This window comes from Schistocerca serialis, chromosome 6 (assembly GCF_023864345.2).
Source record: "Schistocerca serialis cubense isolate TAMUIC-IGC-003099 chromosome 6, iqSchSeri2.2, whole genome shotgun sequence".
Classification (NCBI taxonomy): domain Eukaryota; kingdom Metazoa; phylum Arthropoda; class Insecta; order Orthoptera; family Acrididae; genus Schistocerca; species Schistocerca serialis.
Window position 1 is genome coordinate 588,031,777 of NC_064643.1, and position 25,230 is coordinate 588,057,006.

At 41.9% G+C, this 25,230-nt stretch overlaps 1 protein-coding gene across 4 annotated transcripts in view; it reads right to left on the reverse strand.

Moving 5' to 3' along the window:
• Positions 1-2,011: 2,011 nt before the first annotated feature.
• Positions 2,012-25,230, reverse strand: part of LOC126485104 (uncharacterized) — a 242,259-nt gene continuing 219,040 nt past the window's right edge. For 3 of the 4 annotated variants that reach the window (XM_050108728.1, XM_050108727.1, XM_050108729.1), the window contains 3 exons: positions 19,712-20,289; positions 12,135-12,347; positions 2,702-4,048 (listed from right to left, as the gene is read on the reverse strand). In XM_050108728.1, the coding sequence (XP_049964685.1) occupies positions 2,873-4,048; positions 12,135-12,347; positions 19,712-20,248 (1,926 nt within the window). In that variant the 5' untranslated portion in view covers positions 20,249-20,289 and the 3' untranslated portion in view covers positions 2,702-2,872. Of the gene's footprint in view, positions 4,049-12,134; positions 12,348-19,711; positions 20,290-25,230 lie in introns of all 4 variants that reach the window. The other variant, XM_050108730.1, reaches the window with a different exon arrangement.

Here is a 25,230-nt window from a genome sequence, read left to right on the forward strand (position 1 = left end):
AGAAATACAGTAGAAGAAGAATGGATAGCTCTGAGGGATGAAGTAGTGAAAGCAGCAGACGATCAAGTAGGTAAAAAGACGAGGGCTAATAGAAATCCTTGGGTAACAGAAGAAATATTGAATTTAATTGATGAAAGGAGAAAATATAAAAATGCAGTAAATGAAGGAGGCAAAAAGGAATACAAACGTCTCAAAAATGAGATCGACAGGAAGTGCAAAATGGCTAAGCAGAGATGGCTAGAGGACAAATGTAAGGATGTAGAGGCTTGTCTCACTAGGGGTAAGATAGACACTGCCTACAGGAAAATTAAAGAGACCTTTGGAGAGAAGAGGACCACTTGTATGAATATCTAGAGCTCAGATGGAAACCCAGTTCTAAGCAAACAAGGGAAGGCAGTAAGGTGGAAGGAGTATATAGAGGATTTATACAAGGGCGATGTACTTGAGGACAGTATTATGGAAATGGAAGAGGATGTAGATGAAGATGAAATGGGAGATACGATATTGCGTGAAGAGTTTGACAGAGCACTGAAAGACCTGAGTCGAAACAAGGCCCCGGGAGTAGACAACATTCCATTAGAACTGCTGACGGCCTTGGGAGAGCCAGTCCTGACAAAACTCTACCATCTGGTGAGAAAGATGTATGAGACAGGTGAAATACCCTCAGACTTCAAGAAGAATATAATAATTCCAATCCCAAAGAAAGCAGGTGTTGACAGATGTGAAAATTACCGAACTATCAGTTTAATAAGTCACAGCTGCAAAATATTAACGCGAATTCTTTACAGGCGAATGAAAAAACTGGTAGAAGCGGACCTCGGAGAAGATCAGTTTGGATTCCGTAGAAATGTTGGAACACATGAGGCAATACTAACCTTACGACTTATCTTAGAAGAAAGATTAAGAAAAGGGAAACCTACATTTCTAGCATTTGTAGACTTAGAGAAAGCTTTTGACAATGTTGACTGGAATACTCTCTTTCACATTCTAAAGGTGGCAGGGGTAAAATACAGGGAGCGAAAGGTTATTTACAATTTGTACAGAAACCAGATGGCAATTATAAGAGTCGAGGGACATGAAAGGGAAGCATTGGTTGGGAAAGGAGTGGGACAGGGTTGTAGCCTCTCCCTGATGTTATTCAATCTGTATATTGAGCAAGCAGTAAAGGAAACAAAAGAAAAATTCGGAGTAGGTATTAAAATTCATGGAGAAGAAGTAAAAACTTTGAGGTTCGCCGATGACATTGTAATTCTGTTGGAGACAGCAAAGGACTTGGAAGAGCAGTTGAACAGAATGGACAGTGTCTTGAAAGGAGGATATAAGATGAACATCAACAAAAGCAAAACAAGGATAATGGAATGTAGTCAAATTAAATCGGGTGATGCTGAGGGAATTAGATTAGGAAATGAGACACTTAAAGTAGTAAAGGAGTTTTGCTATTTAGGAAGTAAAATAACTGATGATGGTCGAAGTAGAGAGGATATAAAATGTAGACTGGCAATGGCAAGGAAATCGTTTCTGAAGAACAGAAATTTGTTAACATCGAGTATAGATTTAAGTGTCAGGAAGTCGTTTCTGAAAGTATTTGTATGGAGTGTAGCCATGTATGGAAGTGAAACATGGACGATAACTAGTATGGACAAGAAGAGAATAGAAGCTTTCGAAATGTGGTGCTACAAAAGAATGCTGAAGATAAGGTGGGTAGATCATGTAACTAATGAGGAGGTATTGAATAGGATTGGGGAGAGGAGAAGTTTGTGGCACAACTTGACTAAAAGAAGGGATCGGTTGGTAGGACATGTTTTGAGGCATCAAGGGATCACAAATTTAGCATTGGAGGGCAGTGTTGAGGGTAAAAATCGTAGAGGGAGACCAAGAGATGAATACACTAAGCAGATTCAGAAGGATGTAGGTTGCAGTAGGTACTGGGAGATGAAGAAGCTTGCACAGGATAGAGTAGCATGGAGAGCTGCATCAAACCAGTCTCAGGACTGAAGACCACAACAACAACAACAACTAAATATTTTTAATGAATCAGTCTTGTGAGCTGTTTCTTATATATTACATTCCTTTCTGTGTGGATTACCAAAAAACTCTCTGAACTATGTAGCTGTGTCCTCTGTACATCTGCTTCTGCTGTGTCCTAGATAATGTGTGACAAGTCTTTCCACTCATTATTATCTGCAGTGCTCTCTCTATTATTACAATTTTGTACATAATCCACTATCCTTCTTCTTAGGATATTGTGCAGGCAGTCTCTCTTTTCATGTACAATGACCACTTATTAAATTCTCTGTCTGTCAATATAAGCACATCAGCAAATCAATGACTTTTGTTACTTTAAATTGCAAATTATATGTTTTACTGAAAATCATTAAGTAACAAAAAATAGCCAGTAAATAAAGCCGAATAATAATAATAAATAATAATAATAATAATAATAATACTCTAACACAGAACAAATTGAGTAAAACTCAGGCTATCCCATCATAGTGTGTTGCAACTTTTATGATAGACAGAAAATTTAATCATATTGCACTACTGTTACTGTGCTTTCATTATAAACCCACATTTCAAATGCTGCACAGATCTTAAAATACAAGAAGTCAGTCTGAACATTTCAAAAAACTGCAGCACAGAACTGAACATTACTTTTTACCTAGGGTGCAATACAAAGTATTACAAGTTGGAACTATAGCAATCCTTGGTAATAACTGCAGAGGTTACATTTATTTTAAAACAATTGTCTTTTACACTGATGTAACAAGACAATACATACTGTGTGTTCTCCAACTGCAATAGCACTCATGTAACTATTAATTTTCAGGTCTTAACAGAGTTCACAAACTCAGTAAATAAAGCTCCTTACTTGTCACATGGCCTGTTTACATTTTTCACAGATGATATCATTTGTCTTCAATTTCTTCTCTATATCCTTTATCAGTTGTTCAATGTGATCTTTGTATTTCTTGTAAACCTCACAAACGAAATGCATGAAGACATTGGTCATTTGTATGCCGTTTATCAGATCAAACTGGCGCTTATCTACAAAGTTATGTATCTGTTTTTCAAGATTTAGAGCTTCATCATATGTATTGCACATTTCCTTAACAAGTTTACTAACATGGTGCCAGATAAGGTGCCACCATTTCGCATATTTATTGTCTGTCTTTGAGCACACCAGAACTGTGAGCTTGTCCACAACTGACAGCATAAGCATAACCTCATTTCTGCCTATGGTTATCCCTTGTGTTCCCTGCTGCAGCTGTGAAGTCAGTATTTTTTCTGCCTCCATTACATCACTGTCCTCAGATGTGTTCCTCCCAGAAGAGCCAGAAGTGTTAGTGCTGAGCACAGAATCAAAACGAGCTTTTAAGGTCGCATCAGATACTTTGCCCTGTGATGCCTGCTTGGCCAATGAGAGGAATTCTCTCCTTTGCTGTTTGCCCAGTTCATACAGTTTCATTGGATGTATCTCTGCACCACCATTCACAACTATGTTTCCATTTTCAGAAAAAACGGCTTTGTGGCCGCCAAAGTCTTTCCTTGTTCTGACCATGCCAGCAAAGAAATCATCCTTGTTATCAATGCTGCGGATGCCCCTAATAACTCTTGCATTACCATCCATTGGATTCTCACCAGTAGCTGCGGTGTTCTTCGCCAACTTCTTGAACTGTTTCCTGTGCCGGTTGCTTCTTAGACTCTTCTCAAAATCCTCCATTACTCCTTTCTGTGTTTCCTTGATTATTTGTGAAGCTGTCTGGAAATTGACTGTTGCATGAGCGAAAAACAACAGTGAGGCACTGAACTGGAAAACTTCTAGAGCTGTTGCCTCCCCCTCCTTGATGCGTTCACGAAGGCTGATGGCGCCAATACCAATACCTGTGGCATTGACAGCCAGTGAGGTTACGTTGAGAGCATTGCACGTTATTTGTCCTGTCTTGCTCATCACCTGGCCATTCCTCGCCAGAGTTGCTGCTCGACTCGCTGCCGCCCCAGCTGCCATACCGACCACACTGCCCGCCACAGATATCCACGACATGGCTGCCTGTGAAGTATAGAACAAGATGAAGGTGCTATACACTGCTAGTTCGAAGCATACACAAAATATCAGTACAAAAGGATGGTCATAAACTGCATGTTTACTCTGCCTGAAATGACTGTCTTCGATGGAACACTACTTTCTCTATGCCTTTGAGTGACACTGAAAAGTGAGGTATTCCATGCTAAAATCTTACCACCTACTCAGTGATGTGAAAAATTTACAAGATAATGAAATCAACCTCACAAACTAGAGTCATTCATGGTTAACAACTTTAATGAAAAGGTCACGAAATGTAATTGTATTTGTTGTGCCATTTATGTTGAACATCCCAAATCAAGAAAGCAAAATGAGAAAGGTAATGGAAATGCCATTTGGCTAGGACCTCCCATTGCGTAGACCAGTCGCCATATGCAAGTCTTTAGAGTTGACGCCACTTCGGCGACTTGCGTGACGGTGGGGAAGAAATGATGATGAGAAGGACTACACAATACCCAGTCCCTGAGCGGAGAAAATCTCTGACCCAGCCGGCAATTGACCAGGCCGCTAGGTTTGACATTCCATCGTGCTGACCACTCAGCTACTAGGGGCGGACATTAGACAGGTGTAAATCAAATGATATTTAAGTACCAAACGACATTAGCCAATGTGACTGTCTTTCTGTAACTTTGTTCTTTACGAACATATGAAAAACAGTACATTTCTTAAGACCAGAAGGTACACTGAACATGATGAAAGCATTTTATTGGTGATTATGATGCTCAAGTATGCTTTGTGATGATATTAAGGTATTTTAGACCAAAGCCTTAGCTAGAGGTCCTAAATTCAGTGTAGATGGCAGTGTGCAAACTCAAGACACACCCATCTGTTGCTCTGTATCATCTATTCTTCGAATTCATAAGCCTAGTGGCATTTTTTCCAATTGCTTTCAGCTTTCAGCTATTGGCTACACTGTTGTCTTGCTTTCAATTGATTCCTGTAGTATCAACGTAACTTTTTTTGTCTCTGAGCAGAGGATGCCTGGTCTTTTACAGTTTTCAAGTTAAGGTGTGGAGGACATGAATGAATGAAAGTAGTGAATATACTGAGAAGAACATTATGTTTGTCAGTGGCACGAGTACTATTGGAAAGGGGTTGACAGCAGGAAAAGCTTTGTGTGATCATGAATTTACCAAGCTCTCCTACCAAATTTCAGATATATAATTCTTTTCTCAGGGCTGCTTGTAAATTAATGATAGAGTAACATGTGACAGATGCAGGCAAATGTGGTGTGAATGTAAAGACTGGGTGCACAGCAGGACTATATTAAAGAAACTGTAAGTTCAATAACAGTTAAACACAGTTTCCTGTGATTTCCATTTTCTCTAGCCATATCTAGTTTTTCTCTGAAACCGTTTATCCCTTCTAATCGTCAGATGTCTTAGCACATGTGCATTAAGTGACTTTTTATAGATATTTGTAAAGGCTTCTATGGCCTCTTATTTTAAAAATTTAAGCAAAAAACCAGCCATTATTAAAACATTTTCAGGTGTACTTTGCTGAAGTTTGCCTTGCAAACACAAACCACTCTCCCCCCCCCCCCCCCCCCCCCCACTTGCGATTCCATTTTTGACCCTTTTTTTATAATTTAGCGAAATTTTTTTATTTGGACTAATGTCCACATTGTTTTTTCTCGGGGTACCTCAATTCAATATGCTCTCTGCCACGATGAGAATCCCACTAATCGTTTATTACTGAAATCGGGATTTATAGAATTATGTGCCCAGAATGTCCGGCCGAATGTATCTGACAGACGTGGGGGTTATGTACTAACAGATTCAGCGAATTCTTGCTAGCAAAAAGGGTAAATTAAAAAATATTCCCTCTCTGAACATTAAAAGCGTCAGGTCATCAGTCACGAAGTTTGGAAAATCTTATAATCTTGCACATAGAAAATAAAATTAAATTTGCTTGATTTCGAAATTTCAAACATTCACTTCACAATGCCTAGGCTTCTAAACGAACAGTTATTGTCGAAAAATCAGGCGCTGTTTGGCACTACGATCTGAATCTTCAAATCAGTTTACAAACTTATATTATTTCAGAAACAGGGCGTTCTTCCCGACTATTTGCACATAGGCTCCCACAGTTAGAAACTGTGGTGTTGCCACATGATGAGGTTCCTGGTACTACGACACGGTAGGCCTCAGCTAAAAATCTTGTATATGAACTGACATCATTCTTGTTTTAGGTAAAAATTGTGACCATCAGCATTCTTCTATATTTACCTGTTATAAATGCACTTAGCCCATTCTTTCCTGCGTGTAACTTTATGCAATTGATTCCTCACTCACGAGATTATTATTTAGCCATAGTTTTGTAAGTGTTAAATCTTATACTGTATGCTATGGGAACTAGTACGCTCTTTAGTTACCATCCCCCCACCCCCTAAATGTAATTTAGGATTTGTAACTTTTATGTTGTAGGGTTAAAGATTTTGTATATGGCCATTATACGTGTACTGGGTTTTGTAGTTTTCCTAGATTACCTGCAGTGCTTTTCAATACAGTCAAAATACGTTGCAGATGAACTAATAAATCTATCTTTTTTGCAACCATGAATATATTCTCTCTAGAAATAATGCTGTTGGGAATGTCACTCAGAGACGGCCTTTTGTTGGCAGAACATTTAGAAGATGCAACAAATCTAATAACACTATGCTTTCCCATCCTCTGCTAGAGAGTTGCTTTACAGTATGAGATCCTTATCACATAGGATTGATGGAGGACACTGAAAAGATCAAATACGGGTAGCTCATTTTGCATTATCATGAAATAGGGAACAGAATATCACAGATATGATATGAGAGTTGTCGTGTGAATCATTGTAAGAAAGGCTTTTTTTTGTTACGGCAAGACTTTCTTCTCCAAACGCTGAAATGTTTTGTTGACACCCATCTACATACGAAGGAATGATCATCATGATAATATAAGAGAAGTCAGAGCTCGCAGGTAAAGATTTGAGTGTTCGTTTTATCCATGAGCTATTCGACAGTGGAGTGGTAGAAAAAGAGTATGGATGTGGTTTGATGCAATCCCTGCCAAGTGCTTAAGTGAGCACTACAGAGCATGTAGACTCAAATTTACCTGTATATTTGATTAGATTAATTAGAGTCATTAAGTATCTATTGCTGCTTATTTGGAAAGAGATCAGTAGGCAGAAATGAAAGAGAAAAAATTGGAAGGTCAAGGAAAGCATGCAAGCCTGATTATTATCACTGTTGTTAAACTTTTAAGTTAAAGAAATCAAGTAAGCAAAAGCAAATTTCGGAGGAGGAGTAACAATGCAATACAACAGCAAATTTCTGAGAAGGAGTAACAATGCAACACAACAGATACCAGCGCTAAGGTTCGCAGACCTTGGGATGGGTGTAAGGCAGATTGAGAAAAAGCCTCCAAAATAAATGACCGCTATACTTAGCACAAAATATGGCTTAGGAGCTGGTAATATTTGAAATATCGTTTTATTGAAGAATGGTTGGAATGAAATGCTGAGATAAATTTTTTGTACTAAAATTAGTAGATGAGGAACACCGTTATTTGACAAAGGGAGACATCAATGGGACATTTATTATAACATCCAGGAACCAAAAAAATGGCTCTGAGCACTATGGGATTTAATATCTGTGGTCATCAGTCCCCTAGAACTTAGAACTACTTAAACCTAACTAACCTAAGGACATCATACACATCCATGCCCGAGGCAGGATTCGAACCTGCGACCGTAGCAGTCGCGCGGTTCCGGACTGAGCGCCTAGAACCGCTAGAGCACCACGGCCGGCCCATTCAGGAACATTGAAGAGGAAAACTAACAGGGGCACCGAAGATCAGAATATGTAAAACAGATTACAGGAGATTAGCCAAATGACTCTGACTTGAAAAGTAACACATATTCTTATCCCAATTAAGCCAAAACCCCAAAACATGGCGTGCCAAATGGTGGAGAAACTTTACATACCCACGTGCTGTGTGCTTTGTTGGAAAATAGACATGTTATTTTGCCAAACAGATTTTTCCACCGTATCTTGAGACATATTCATTTATCAAGCAAATAGCAACAGTTCTTTGCAATCAAATCTAACATTCACCTGTTTATTAATCCCTCTGATGTAACACAAGAAACTTAACAATCAAAACGAGTCTAATAACGTGATCTATAGCCAATATGTACACAATACACAATAATGACGTATCAAAAACCAAGACATTTACATTTCCGGTTTAAATTTTAACAAGCTTTCAGTGCCACTGTATCGAACAGAGGAAGATCTACTTATGGTTTGCATCTCTACATACAATGTTTAAGACATGGTTGTAACATACAGCCATTAATTATTTACAAAATAATAGAAAACTGGTACTAGCCAACTTCAAGAAGATTCGTTTGGGTTCCAAAGAAATGTAAAAACACTAGGCAATACTGACCCTAACACATTTTAGAAGATACACTGAAGAAAGGCAAAAGTATGTATATAGCATTTAGAGATTTACAGACAGCTTTTGACAGATTTGATGGTAATTGAAGGTATCAAGGACAGTCGGTGATAGGAACTCTGATAGTATTTGTCTGGCTTGTAACCCTGTACGTGGATGACACACCGTTCAATACAAGCTTTTGAAATGTGGTGCTTCAGAAGAACATATAAGATTAGATGCGAAGATTAGATAACAAGTGAGACGGTACTCGATAAAACTGGGGAGAGAAATGTTTATAACGTGAATTTCATCAGAAGAAGGTATTAGTTGATAACACACATTCAGAGGGTTGAAGGATGAAGGAGTTTTCTCTTTGGTCAGAGAGGGAGGGACAGGGAGAGGGAGAGGGGAAGAGAGAGAGTATGTGTGTTTCTTGAGATGGTGAGGATTAAAATGTCAGGAGGAGACCAACGCTTGAATACAGCAAGCCAGATTGCAGTAGTTATTCAGAGATAAGGAAGCTTCCACAATACAGATTAGTGTGGACAGCCGCATCAAACAATCTTTGAAGTGCGGACCACAGCAGCAGTCTGATTGAGTGTATGGCAGAGAGTACATACCAAGCTCATTTGCCTTTCCTTTTTCTGTTCCACTTGCAGAGCAGGAAGAATATGAATTTGCACCTCCACATTCACCATAACATCAATTTAGTTCTTATTGTATTTGCAAGCAGGATATACTGTAACAGCAGTAACAGTCAATTTAGTACATGCATCCTTGAGTGTGTCAATGTAGAAAGTTGCAAGTTAGAACATTAACGACGGGCTTAATGAGAAGTACATGAATCATGAATGGACTTCTTACACCGAGCTGGCGTAAGGTCAAAAGAAGGTAATCAGTAAGGTAACTTCTTATGCAGTAATTCTGAACTAGTGTAAGTTTGTTCGAACAGTCCACGGGTGTACTGCCGGTCCATAGCGTCCAACGGACACAATATTTCGGCGATCAGACATGTCGCCATCATCAGGTGCGCTGACGAACTGAGCTCCTGGGCGGCCGTCTTAAATCCCCTACCCTCGCGAGGCATTCTCTCTGCGGTCCACACCCGCGCGTCAGCGGTCGGTGAGACGCTGGCGTCGGCGTCTGTGGCGGCGTCGGTGTAATTGCCTCGTCCACCCTAGTCACCCGTTCGTTTCCTTTACTGAGCGTCTTTTTAATTAGACTCAATGCTGGTTCCCATGTCCTACTGAGGTTGTAGCTGCAATCTCGGCTGATGAGACCGTAAGTGTAAGTTTGACTAATATGGAAGTTAATTGGCATAAATGTATGGGAGATAGAAACAAAACACCTTTCTCGCCTTTTTTGTGTTACCAGTCCTCTGACTGGTTCCATATGGCCCGCCACGAATTCCTCTCTAGTGTCAACCTATTCATCTCTGAGTAGCACTTGCTTCCTATGATGTCAACCTCAGATTGTTATGGAGTCTCCTGGAACAGACACAGACTCAGGGCACAATTTAGTAACGATAAAGAATACATTGAAATTTAAGAGACTAGTTAGGAAGCACCAACACGCAAACGAATGGAACACGAAGTACTACAAAATGAGGAGATACGCTTTCAGTTTTCTGAGGCTATAGATACTGCAACAATTAATAGCTCAGTAGGCAGTTAAACTGATGAAGAATAGACAGCTCTAAAAATGGCAGCAACAGAAGCTGGAAAGAAAAACATAGGTAAAAGAAAGGTAACTGTAGAGAAAATACGTGTAACAGAAGAAATACTTCAGTTGATCGACGAAAGAAAAAAGTACAATAATGTTTATGGAAATTTTGGAGTACAGAAATACAAGTCACTTAGGAATATACTAAGTACGAAGTGCGGGGAAGCTAAGGCAAAATCACTGCATGAAGAATGTGAAGAAATGAAAAAAAAATTTCTCGTAAGGACTGATTCAGCGTACAGAACAACTGTCACTGAAATTAAGCAAGGGCAAAAAAATTAAGAGTGCAATGGGAGCTCCATTGTAAAATGCATAGCAGAGTGTGGATAGGTGGAAAGACTACACTGAAGGCCTCTTACAAGGGGACGACTTTTCTGATGAAGTGACAGAAGAAACAGGAGACGATAGGGAAGACAAAGGAGATTCAGTATTAGAATCAGAATTTGAAAGAGCTTTAGAAGACCTGGGATCAAATAAAGCATGAGAGATAGGTAGCATACCATCGGAATTTCTGAAGTCTTTGGGGAAATTGCAACAAAACGGCTTGGTGTGTAGAATCTGTGAGACTGGCAACAGACGAACAGACTTTTGTAAAAACACCATCCACAGAATTACAAAGATTTCAAGAGCCAACAAGTGCAAGAATTATTGCACAATCAGCTTAACAGCTCATGCTTCCAAGTTGCTGACAAGAATAACATACAGAAGAATGGTAAAGAAAACTGAGGATTTGTTGGACGATTGTCAGTTTGGTTTTAGGAAAAGTAAAGGCATCAGAGAGGCAATTCTGACATTACGCTCAATAATGGCGGCACAATCGAAGAAAAATCAAGACACGTTCATAGGGTTTATCAAATTGGAAAAGGCGTTCGGCGATGTTATATGGTGGAAGGTGTTCGAAATTCTGAGAAAAACGTGGGTAAGCTGTGGGGAGAAATGGGTAATATATAATATGTACAATCATCAAGACAGAACAATGAGGCTGGAAGATCAAGAACGAAGTGCTTGGATTAAAAATTGTGCTAGACAGAGATGTAGTCCTTTGTCCCTACTGTTCAGTCTACACATCGAAAAAGCAATGAAGAAAATAGAAGCTGAAGAGTGGGATTAAAATTCAAGGTGAAAGGGTATCTATGATATGATTCGATGAAGACAATGCTATTGTCACTGGGTATGAGGAAGTATTACAGAAACTGTTTGACGGAATGTGCAGTCTATCGAGTACAGTATGTGGACTGAGAGTAAACCGAAGAAATACTAAAGTAGTGAGAAGTGCCAAACATGAGAACAGCACGAAAGTTAACATTAGGATTGACGGTCATGAAGTATCTGAAGTTACGAATTTTTCAAAATCTAAGCAACAAAACAGCCCCCGGTAGACGAAGCGAGAATGACATAGAGAGACCACTAGAACTGACATAAAGGGATTTCCTGGCCAGAGGGGGTCTAGTGGTATCAAGCTTAAGCCTTAATTTGGGGACGAAATTTCTGATAATGTACGTTTGCAGTACAGCATTGTATGGTAGTGAAACATGGACTGTGGAAAACCCACAACGGAAGAGAATCAGAGCACTTTAGATGTGGTGCTATAGACGGATGTCGAAATTAAGTGAACTTATGAGGTAAGAAACGAGGAGGATCGCTGCAGACTCGAGGAAGAAAGGAATATATGGAAAGCACTGCCAATGAGAAGAGACAGGACGATAAGTCATGTGTTCCGACATTGGGGAATAACTTCCCTTGTACTAGAGGGACTTTTAGAGGAAGATAGAGATTAGAATACACCTAGCATATAATTAAGGACGTAGGTTGCAAGAAGACGAAATGTTTGGCACAGAAGAGGAATTCGTAGTGGGCCGCATCAAACCAGTCGGAAGACTGAGGACCAAAAATAAATAAATACAGTAAGACGTTACCTGACGATCGCTTAAGGGGTTGACGGTTTGGCCGTGTTTACCACGGTCGACCAGCGATTTACCACTGCGTGCCGCGCCGTAGAGGCCGCTAACAGCTCCACAAGCACCAGCTACCGCCATCACTGGTCCTAACGGGGTGACAAGACCGAGGAGATACACACCAGTCGCCCCTAACGCAGCCACAGTGCTGACCTTATCCGCTGCTTCAACCACCTGTAAACACAATGAAATTTCAACTGATGAATACAGGGTCTCACATTCATTTAGTGTCAATGATTATACACTGTGTGATAACAAAAGTATCTGGACACCTCCAAAAACATACGTTTTTCGTGTTATGTGCATTGTGCTGTCACCTACTGCCAGGTACTCCATATCAGCGGCCTCAGTAGTCTTTAGACCTCGTGAGAGAGCAGAATGGGGCGCTCCGCGGAACTCTCGGACTTCGAACGTGGTCACGTGATTGAATGTCACTTTTGTCATAAGTCTGTGCGTCAGATTTCCACACTCCTAAAGATCCTTAGGTCCACTGTTTCCGACGTGATAGTGAAGTGAAAACGTGAAGGGACACGTACACCACAAAAACGTACAGGCCGACCTTGTCTGTTGACTGACAGACTGCCGACAGTTGAAGTGGGTCGTAATGTGTAATAGGCAGACCATCTATCCAGATCATCACATACGAATTCCTAACTGCATCATGATCCACTGAAAGTACTATGATAGTTAGGCTGGTGGTGAGAAAATTTGGATTTCATGGTCGAGCGGCTGCTCATAAGCCACACATCACGCCAGTGAATGCCAAAAGACGCCTCGCTTGGTCTAAGGAGCGTAAACATTGGACGATTGAACTGTGGAAAAAACATTGTGCGGAGTGACGAATCACGGTACACAATATGGCGATGCGATGGCAGGGTGTGGGTATAGCAAATGCTCGGTGAACGTCATCTGCCAGCATGTGTAGTGCCGACTGTAAAATCCGGAGACGGTGGTGTTATGGTGTGGTGGTGTTTTTCATTGAGGGGGCTTACACCCATTGTCGTTTTGCGTGGCACTATCACAGCACAGGCCTACGTTGATGTTTCAAGCACCTTCTTGCTTCCCACTGTTGAAGAGAAATTCGGGGATGGTGATTGCATCTTTCAACACGATCGAGCACCTGTTCATAATGCACGGTCTGTGGCGTAGTGATTACACGACATTAACACCCCTGTAATTGACTGGCCTGCACAGAGTCCCGACCTGAATCCTACAGAACACCTTTGGGATGTTTTGCAATGCCGACTTCGTGCCAGGCCTCACCGACCGACATCGATACCTCTCCTCAGTGCAGCACTCCGTGAAGAATGCTGCCATTTCTCAAGAAACCTTCCAGCTCCTGGTTGAACGTATGCCTGAGAGAGTGGAAGGTGTCATGAGGGCTAAGGATGGGCCAACACCATATTGAATTCCAGCATTACCGATGGATGGCGCTACGAACTTTTTAGTCTTTTCAGCCAGGTGTCCGGATACTTTTGATCCCACAGTGTATTACTCCGTCGAAGTTTATGGTGCTATCTTCAATACGACCATTTGCTGGTATGTTTCCACGGTAGATTACTTTCTAGTGCGTTACATTTTGACTTTTGTATGGGAAATCCCAGCAGAATCCTAAGAGCATCTGGTAGAAATCAGCCTACATCTCCCACTGTGTGAGTGTATAGTCCTGGCCGACTCTCAGCTGGGACTAAGAGGCAAGCGCTTCGGTCAGAAGGAGTTTTGGAAGCACTGGGAACCAGGTAAGCAGATATTTTTCGTCACAACGACAAGACGGTTGAAATAGAATGTTTAACGTGGTTGACCACCAAATTTAGAGTAATAAATTTATATACGTCGGATCACAAGCCCAGGTGTGACCCCAAAGTTGTCGACAATCGCCTTGTAAATTTTCACAAAGTGTCCTTAGCCAAGGAGTGGCGATTACCAAATGGGTTAACTGCAGTATAGAACGACAAAATGGATCGCGTGTCTGACCACGTGCAGGACTGCTTAGACCCTAACAAACGATATTTACGATGTGGCTCTTCACAGTCTCCGCCAATCACAACCTTGCAGTGTCAGCTAACAAACAACTGCTGTATGGCAACAGTTTACTGTGTGTCTATTGAGGTAATAGTGATATATTCCATTTGACTGCTGACTTTGAATGCTTTCCTGGAAAAAGGAGAGCTACCTGCGGTAGAAATTTTTGGAAATTTGTGATCTAACTGCTAAGATCATCGGTCCCTAGGCTTACACACTACTTAAACTAACTAACGGTAAGGACAGTACACACATCCATGTCCCAGGGAGGACTCGAACCTCCGACGGGGGGAGCCGCGCGAACTGTGGCAAGGCGCCCTAGACAGCGCGAATCGTGGCAAGGCGCCCCAGACCGCACGGCTATCAAGCGTGGCGGAGAGTCATCTGCCTCTAAACTTAAATGAATCTGTGCTAAAAGACGACAGGAAGTAGATGCAATGATCGTTTGACAGGGAGAGAAGGAGTTGTTGTTGCAGGTCAATTATGAAGCATTTAACCATTTTTTTCTATTGTTCTCTTGGGGTGCATCAGTTGTATGGTACAGTCTGCGATCGACTCGTATACAATTCTGTGTTCCGTGTGCAACTTGCAGACTATCTAACTGCGATCGTTAACAGCAAACCTCTCCAAATCACAGTCATCAGAGGACTTCAAACTCCTGTGTGATGAAATATGTCTATCAGTGGAAAAGCTGTTTCGGTAGCCTCCTCTAGACGAATGAAGATGCATATGAAATAGCCCATTTCTCTGCGACATCTTGGACGAACGAACATGCATGTGAAACAGCCCACTTCTGTGCGACATCTTGGACGTAAATCGAGTCTTCGGTTTCATATTGGTAAGTGTTACTACACTTTTCATGTTCATACTATCCTAAATGCATGCAAGTGGATGATCAGGGAGAGGGCAAAAAAAAAAGGCTCAAATGGCTGTGAGCACAATAGGACTTAACATATGAGGTCATCAGCCCCTTGAACAACTACTTAAACCTAAATAACCTTAGGACATCACACACATCCATGCCCGAGGCATGATTCGAACCTGCGACCGTAGCGGTCGCGCGGTTCCAGACTGATGCGCCTAGAACCGGTCGGCCACACCGCCTGCCAGAGAGGGCAAGTCCTTGGAATTTTTTAGTAGGTTAGTGTAAAATATGCGGAAATATTCTCATAGAAAATCAAACAGCACATGGGTATGTTGGCAACATGATGATTTACATATGAAAAACTGTGGAAAAAAATAGACGATGACATAAAACCCATAAAATTCGAGGAGAACCTGGTATAACCACGAGAAATTGACGTGAGATACATAAAAACTGAGGGAAATACCGTGACATACGTAAAATCACGGAAATGTGGTGAAATTACGAAATTGGCTCAGAATACATAAAACCAGGGACAAATAACTTGAAAAAAGTACCGAGCAAAATCAATAAAATTGTGTGTTCTGGAGGAAGACGGCAGACTGATACTACTTATACACACCTCACTGGTGAAGGCAGGAAACGTTATAGAGATATGACATCAAGGCAAAACGGCAATATTATCCCGCACATAAGCAATACCATGATTTCAGTGTGCAAGAGCAAGTTTACAGAGCGTGGTGCTAAACTGCGGTGAGACCGTTACATCTCCTCTGGCTCCTGATCGTGGAGTTTATTTGCTCATTGTTTCTTTGTATGCATTTACAGTTGTCAACATTCATTTTATAGGGCTGTTGTGAACATACCATAATTTCTGAACTGTAGTCGGGCTTGACCTTCGTAAACAGCAGGCGTCATACTGCTCTTGAAACCTATGTAGTATTTGTGTTACAAAGAATCGCTGTTTTCTTTGGGTGTGCATGGTAGTAGTTTTATCACTTTACAGTTTGTCAGGATAATTTCTCTTAGAGATACTTGCATGGAGAATGTATGTCATGCTCTGGGAATATATTTCTTGCTTTGAAATATTAAAAGCGTTGTATTCCGCATGACTAATAGGTCGGAAGCCACACCGCTCTAGCGTTATAGCGTGTTTTAAGAGCAGAACCGTATAGCTTTAGGAATACATGTGTTAATGTTCCACGATCATTTTTTCTTACCAATACTTTCTTGGTACTGACCCCAGACACTAGAATAATACTTCTGAATATCAAATATCGAGCAGTTGCCGCCACTTGACACTTTATTTAGGGCTTAGCGCGACATTTGGTCTCTCAGTCACCGGGTCCGAGCGGACACCTCTTGGACACCGGTGCATGGCGCAGCCGCTGAATGACGTATCGCTTTGTGGGACCCAAGTGGCCTGTATTTGCGGTGGCGCAAGCTGGCGCTCTATGCGGGCAGTTGGTGGAGGATGACGGAGAGCACATGCTTCGTCATCAAAGCAGTTATTAACAGTGTAATTACGTGTGATTTCTGTTTCATGGGGATATTCCTTGCGCTATCAGAATAAAAAAAAAAACGAACTACTTAATTACTTCTTTGGACGTATTTTACAAGATCTGTATCTTTACAAACAGCAGAGAAAGATGAGCAAGAGAGATCCAGTCCCTGGAATAAATATTTTTTTATACATAAACATACCCTCTGCTATGTAAATGAATTTCCTATCTTGGTTCCCTCCTCTCCACTCTCCATCACAGAACCGCCAGTTTCCAGATTAAGGTGCGGGGGGGGGGGGGGGGGGAGGAGCCTGGGAGCGGAGCGTTTGAGGATTTACCAGAAGCAGAGGGGTTAACTAATTTAACAATTTAATCAATTAGTCGATCAACTGAGGCCTGAAAGTGTACCTTGTAAGGTGCTTCTTGCGTGAAGAAGACATTTTTACCAGTTTTCATAAATTATTGTCTCTTATTGATGTATTCACGATAGTTAGGAAGTGCTGTAGTCCGTAGCGGGCCATGAATCGGAGAGCATTTCCCACGCTGGCTGGCTAGGTGACGAAGCGACCATATGTAGTGCGTAATGGGGTGGGGCTCGGCGCTGGACCGTAGCAACAAGCGTTAGCCTGGGAAACATACATGACGTGAAGTACCGCCATCTTGGTGCCAAAGTCACCGATTTTGTTTATTTTTATTTAATAATTACAGTAATTTGTGACAACATGAATACTAGGAGGAGCCTCTGGATGTTTAAAGCTATTTATCATAATTTTGCCTCGAAATCCACGAACTGTAACGAAACTAGTAAGAGATACGGACTGCGCGCCAAAGTCGGCAGCCGGCGTTAAGAGCTCTTCCTGTCTTGTTCGATGGTAGCCATGCTCTCGGTTACGAGTAGTTTGTGACATGAGTGTTTCATTATTGATCTAACAGGAATAAAAGTGATATTACGGCATTCTGAATGTTAATTTCGAGTAAATAGATACCCCAAAGTTGACCGCAGCAGTTTCAGATAATTAGCTTCCACCGACAGAGACATCCAATACGCCAATGGAGAATCTGCACGGGACGACATTTACGAGAGCTGCACCGCGCACAGGTAGGAGGAAATCCGACGACACGACCCACCAAGGCGGATCAAGGAAGGTCCGACTTACACTCGCAAATTCCGGGTGGAAATGCTGACCAGTCATACTGTACGTCACATATACCACCCTCTACGGACTCACGGCTGAGTAATAACAGTATCAGTGTAGAAGAGAGCGGATCTTGCAACCTGTATCAGTGACAGGGAGGGGGCGCAGGGTTGGAGAGTTGCAGAGGGGTTGGTACGAGGAGGGGAAAGGGGTGGGCGGAGGTATCTCAGAAGGACAGATTATACCCAGGGGGTCAAATCCACTTAGCAGAACCATATGTTAAGGAAGAACAATAGGTTGTCCCTGAAGGTATAGTTGCCTCTGATGTAGGCAGCCCAAACTAATAAACTGTCCCACTACTGACAACCCCTCATTAAAGATGTCGGACGTCGTAGGCTGGGCAGACTAGTAAAACAGGACAGTCGGCGAACAGTAGTGGAACTAAGATCACACTTTAATGTTGGGCAGAGTACATAAGTACGTATGTGTCTGAACACACAGTGCACGATCATTCCTAACGATGGACTTCAGCAACCGACAACACAAGCATGTGCCAACATTAATACCACGAAATCGGGAATTACGGCTTAAATGGGCGTGACCATCGACTCTGGACGCTGGCGCAGTGGCACAGCGTTACTTGGTTGGTGAATCCCGACATCTTCTTCATCATACCGATGGAAGGACGCGAATCCGTCACGTTCCAGGGGAAGAGCTCCTTGTCACATGTACTGCAGGACGAGCCAATCTGCCGGCAGCTGTATTATCTTCTGGGGATTATTTACGTGGGCATCCATGGGGCCAGTGGAGCTGGTGGGAGGCACCATGACGCCCAAGGAGTATCTTACACTTGTTTCAGATAACATAAACCCCTTGACAACGAACATGTTTCCCAACAACAGCGGCATTTTTCAACAAGGTAATGCGCCATGTCACAAGTCCTGGAGCGTGATGGAGTGGCTGGAGGAACACTGTGACGAGTACCAATCGATGTTGTCGGCCCCCAATTTGCCAGATCTGAAATCTATCGGGCACATCAGGGACGTGGTTGAACGTGGCGTCAGAGCTCTTTGCACCCTTCCCCGGAATTTACACACGAATTGGTTGACTTGCGTGTGCTGATGTGGGACCACTTCCCTCCAGCGACCTACCCCGACCTCACTGCTTCCATGCCACGACGCGTCACCACTGTTATCCGTGCCAAAAGTGAGTTGGTTCAAATGGCTCTGAGCACTATGGGACTCAACTGCTGTGGTCATCAGTCCCCTAGAACTTAGAACTACTTAAACCTAACTAACCTAAGGACAGCACACACATCCATGCCCGAGGCAGGATTCGAACCTGCGACCGCAGCAGTCGCACGGTTGCGGACTGCGCGCCTAGAACCGCGAGACCACCGCGGCCAGCCCAAAAGTGGGCATACCAGCTGTTAGGCAGGTGGTCACAAAGCTCTGACTCATCACTGTATATTACCACAGTTACCTCTTCCATATACTTGTGTGCACCTCAGCCTCCCCAACCCTCTCTCCCCCAACTGCTTTTTCCCTTCCCCTTGTCTACACAGTTCTCCACTCAAATTCTCTTGTTTCCTAACAGCCATCGTCTGTTTGATTTCAATCTTCTTCTCTTTCATTATCCCTTCCATTTCTTATAATACCAAAAAAGGCTTCAACTGTGCTAAACTGATCAATATCCTTCTTAATGCCTCCAGTATTTTATTATTACCCTTATTATTAATATTACTATTGTTATTAATAATATAATTAACAGCAATAACAATAATAATAAAGCAAATTATTATTACTGTGACGTATGTAATATTTTTAATGTACCTAGTTCCCGTTCAGATGTAAGAGATGTAACCCTAATTTGGTCAGGGTAAATAAGCAACAAATAAATAAGTAAATAAATAAAAACAAGAAGTTCCTGTAGACGAGCAGATTAATGCAACAATATAATGATAATTACGTTAACTACAAAAGCGAAGCAGGAACAGTAAAGGAGTATGTTTACCTTATTGCCGGGTTGTGCTGCAGGTGTTACGCCCCATCCTAGTTGCACTTTGTCGTCGTCGTCGCCACTGTATATTCCGTTGAGAGGCCAGCAAAATTTTCCTTCGGGTAATTCATTAGATTTCAAGTAATCCTGCCACGAAGAATAGACGCGGCAATTCGTATCCACGAATTTCCACTTGGATTTCGTGAGCAATATTCGAAATACGGGATACTGCAGCACCTGCTTCTCGTATTCCACGAAGACAAATATAATGGCCATATCAAGTTGATCTCTCTCTTCCGTCTTCTCCTTGTTTACGTCTCTTATGAAGTCGACGACAGCCTTTATGGTTTTGTACTTGTTCTCACTGTATCCAGTGTGGGCGTTATCACATTTCGATTCTTCGTCTGGTATGCCACACAAGGCGTAACCAACTTTTCTATGCAGTATCAGCAGTCCCCTGCTGGTGTTTGTTTCGTACGCACAGACGTCCCCCAACAGCTCGTAGTATCGCTGCTGGTCTTCAGTTGGATCCCTGCTCCACTCGGACGCCATTGTACGCAATACTGCCTTCAGGGAACGTCTGCTACGTTTACCTGCAAGTAGAGAACACCAACTAATTAGTATATTTATAATAATTTCACTCAGGTTTGCAGAATGTGCACAGACTGCCTTAAAATGATACGACCGCGCATCTTCTTGTTACTATAAACGCAGTAAATCTTCTGTAGCTGAAGCAAACACACGGAGATCATAAGCTCACGTTAGTTGTGAGAGAAAAAAAAAAAAAAAAAAAAAAAAAAAAAGAAGAAGAAGAAGAACACTCTTCCACATCAGTATACGGGGCCGCGATGGGAGGTTAAACAGTGCTGTAGGGTTTCTTTCCAGTTTGCGCGTTGTTTACGCACATTGCATCAGTTTGCTACATTCGTCTGTCTCCGAAGAACGTCTGTGCTCTCACATCCCAAGCTCAGTGATCTGTTGGCAGTTCCCAGTTTCCACCAGCTGTCAATTACGGAGACGTTAAGCTGGTACTCTATATTGTTGGCCACCGAAAGTAACTTACAGAACGGAGTAAAACTGAGTCTTCGTAGTGGAGACGGTGCGATACTAGGTGACACAACACTACGTAGCACAATATACAGAGTGCACGGTGCAAGGTGCATGGTCTCAGAAAGAAAAGGAAACAAGAATCACAAACGGAAAACCTGTACTGGCGTTTAAAACAATCACCTTTAGATACCTTTAGGTACAACACACTTCAGAGATCTGTAAAGGGACATCCTCCTCTAGCATTACTTTCCCTCAACAGTAGCAGTCGATACGAGTAATATTTTTCGAATTTTGGCAGGTCAATGTTATCTCAGATGTTTTTTCTAAAAAATCTGATGTAGTTTTATACACAATATTTTATATATCAGGCTAAAATTTATGAAAAGGAGCTACTTTATTTTCGTTGTTACAATCGGTATGTACTAGCTCAAAATACACAGTTAATATTGTATTTTAGTAACATTTGAAATTACGAAATACTTGGCACACTTACAATTTCTATTATTAATTAAGCAGTCTACTACTGTTTATAATGTTTATTTCTGGATTCATTTACGAACTAATAATCGAACTAAATGGAAATTCATTTGTCAAGAAAAATTGTAAACACATTGGAATATTGTTATTACCACAGAGTGAAGTAGTAGTAAGCATGCCTCTGATGTGATCGGACGTATTTTTGTATTTCGGGCGAACAATGCAATTTCGGCTTTGTTAATGTGAAAATGCAAGAGACTGTGTGATGTATTAAAATTAGACAAAATAAATTAACGTAAAAACAAAAATTCAGCAACGACATTTCTCAAAATTATTGAGATCAACTGAACCATGAGAACCTAAAATGTGACCCCTAGACAAGAGCAACTGGAGAAAAGATAAGTAAACTAAAAAATTTATTGTAATCTTACTCTTGTCAAAGCTCCAGAAAAAACTTTGCACATTGGTGAAGAATAGCAGCAACCAAAACGGAGGGGTAGATGACACATCAGTTTGTGAAGTCAACAAACGCTTATCTTGCAAGTTCTCGAAGCACCTTGGTAACGCATTGTTGGATATCCTCAACGTCTGCAACGTTTTTTTAACAATTGTGCTTAGTCTGTCTTTGCTTACGTTTAGCTCTTCTGCTGTTTTTGTAAAAGACAGCAACAAGCAGTGGTCGCCCTCGTTGGATGTTGACACAAACGCAGCTCTTCCTCGACACAGTCTTTTCCGCCTCTAATACGCTTGAACGACACACACACACTCCTCTTTCTCACAGCTTCAACAACGTGCTCTTGGACTACCATTTCCTGTGTCTCCGTCACCGGTTTCCCTAATTTGAAACGAAACTTCATGTTAAGGCGTTGCACCATTTTGCGCTCCATTTTGCAATGACATGAGTGTGATGGATGTCTTTGAGAATGAGAGCAGAGTATGCACTACTGTTCCCGGACATTCACGGACGTTGAGGATATCCGACAACGCGCGACCACGGTGCTTCCAGCACTGCATAAGCAGCATTCGCTGAGAGCTTCCAATCGCTTGACAGCCGATGTCGGAGGTGTGTAGCAGCTATTGGTGATGACTTCACAAGACAGTAAAGGTATTTTGTTAGTAGCTCTTTTTTTCCTTTATTTTCTGAGGCCAGTCACCGAACTTATCAGATGCACCTTGTAGCTTGGAGCTTATTGTAAGACTTATGTATTACAGATTATTTGCTACGACAAGGAGTATGACTGGGAAGGTGAAGTACCCAGGACCCAAACTGCAGCAGTAACCACTGAAGATTTGGATGCTGCATGTAAAGGTTTCTAAAGTTTCCAGTTAACAGTGAGTTACCAGTTATCTATTATTAACGGTCTGCTGTGCACGAAGACTTTGCGAGCCGAACGCACCACATTAGAAAATTAATCTCGCTCTTGAATGTGCAATAGCGAAAGCCAAACGTACTTCAAAACAAAGGTGAAGAAGCAGTTGGAAGACTTTCACTAAACAACCACCAATCACAGAAATTTTTCAGGAAATTAAACGCTTCGCCAACAGAGGGAGGACTACGTGACGGGAATCCCAGACCACAACAAAGATGTGAGAATACGAGGCACGAGCGTTTGCAGTCGTATCCCCTCACAGACACGAGCGATGCATTATTTCATGCCAAACGTACAGCACCGGGTCCTGACAATATTAGCTCCTAAATGCGCATCTCACACCAATGGGAAACCACCACCTAATCAGTATCTCCAATGAAGTACGGGATCAGTCCGTCGTTGCCCATTGTATGAATCTAGCAAGAATTGTAACACTTAAGAAAGAAGAAAAGGACAAATAAAGTTGAATCCCATAGATCGATAACGTTGATGTCTACACGCAAAATATTAGAAAGTACGATTACGTATAGATTGGGGTAGTGGCTGAAAAAGGACAGGCATTCTGTCGCCATAGCAACTTCGGTTTAGAAGAGGAATGGGGACAATAAAAGTTCTGACCGACATTCGCAAGTTTCTAAGCGAAAGTAAATGCTTATTGGCAGTTTTCACACGTGTATCTAACGCACTATCGAGATGAACACATAAGCTGCTTAACTTTGGTGTGTCCAACAGATTTGATCAAAATATACAATAAGTGTTATCAAACCGACAAATCATCATCAGAAATGGCCTACAGACAATCGGATCGCAGACGACAATCACTGTCTTGCCCCCCAGGTTTCATTTTGTCCCCATCGCTTTTCAATCGGTACACACGTGGCAGAAAGGGCTAACAGTATGTTCGAAAACGCCGCACGTAAATACGGCACTTTTCTGGGGCTCATACTTCGGGTTTTATTGGTGACAGAAAGATAGGGTCAAAGTATTTTGGATATCCCTTGAGGTAGGGACCGTTCATATACCGAAAAGAAGGATCGTATTACTGCAACTATCCGACAAAATATGGTCAAAATTTGAATATTCCACACGTCCTCCAAATTAGGCAAATGGTGAAATCGGTTGGTTCTTTTTGCATTAGATGTGGTCTATGGCGCACCTTAGGGGGCTTATGGAGGTACCATTTACAGCAGCGGATATCTAAATAACTAACAGCAAAAAACCGCTCAAATTTTAATGGTAAAAACTCTAGAGATTTACCTAGAAGGACCGTCTTCCCGTTTTCATAAATCTTTATCCAACATCGAGAAACACCCCATAAAATATTGTTTTAGGCACCGAAATCGAGCCGCGAATGTCAGTACGGCTACGCATAGCAAAAACCTCTGAAATTTTGCGATGTATTCCTAAGACGCCGTTCGCGAAATACAGAGGTTCAATGTTACCCTACTTAAGCACGTAAAATTCGGTGTGAGGCGGAAAAGTAAGTGACGTAGCACAGAGAAACATGCTGTGAAGTGACTCCATCATCATCAGAAGAGTTCTGGGAACCCCGTGTTGTAGTACTGTGTTGTAAATTCTGTGCAAGTAAAATACGGACTGAGATGCAAAATTTGTTTTGCGTTTTTTTCAATTTCACATAAAAAACTGTCAAAATTTTTCTTGCTCATAAAGCTCTTCTCATACGAACAGCATGCCCAGCTGTGGCATGGAAAATAAGCGAAGCCGCGGGAAGATGCTTCTATCCGAGCACAAAAAATGAGAATATGTTCCTGTTTATTTAGAAGGGTGACCAAAAAGTTGGGTACCAGCTTACTCATTCTATCTTCTACTTTAAAAATTTTCCCAAAGGTTTTGGTATGCGAACACATTTTAGTTTTTTATGGTGAGGGAGATAAGGAGACAGTGGCAGTGGGAAAGGACTATAGAGAAGGAGATAGTGAAAGTGGGTGAGAGCAAGTGAGAACGATAAAGAGAGAGATAGTGACAGAGAGTGAGAAGATAAAGCAGCCGCGATAACGAATGAATGAGGCCGTGGCTGTTAGACAGAGCAATAAGGAGACAGTGACAGGGAGAGGAGACAGTAGTAGTAGTAGTAGTAGTAGTAGTGAAAGGTTCCTGTAGCCACCTTTCATTAGTCTGGTAGCCCATTTTCACTACCATTTCTCCTTCTTTTCCTTGTTTCTCTTTCCTCATAACTCTCATAGTGGTGTGATTGAATGAATGTGGTTGTGTGTCACGATGCTAGACGGTGGCGTAGTCTGTTGCAGAAAGTCTGCGATAGTCATACAGATTCAGCAACAGTTGTACAGAATAGCCAACTCTGGTAGTGGTCAAGTATGCAAAGAGGTTTGCGCTACTAGTGAGAAATCCACCTGCGTTAGGTTGGTGGCGGAAATGGCATCTTTGGGTTATCCGGGCCACGCGGAGCGTGGAGGAGGCTGGAGATGAAAAAGGGAGGCAGTCTACCACCGGTACGGGAAGCGTCCACAGCTGTGCTCCAGTCGAAGAAGGGTGAGTTAGACTGACCGCGTGGTGCGTTGTTACTTGGCGAGGAGAGAGCTGTTAGCTTTTGGTCTCGCTTTTCAACTCTGAAAGATTGCTATGCCTTGTCGCAGCAAGAAATGCAAAACTTTGGCA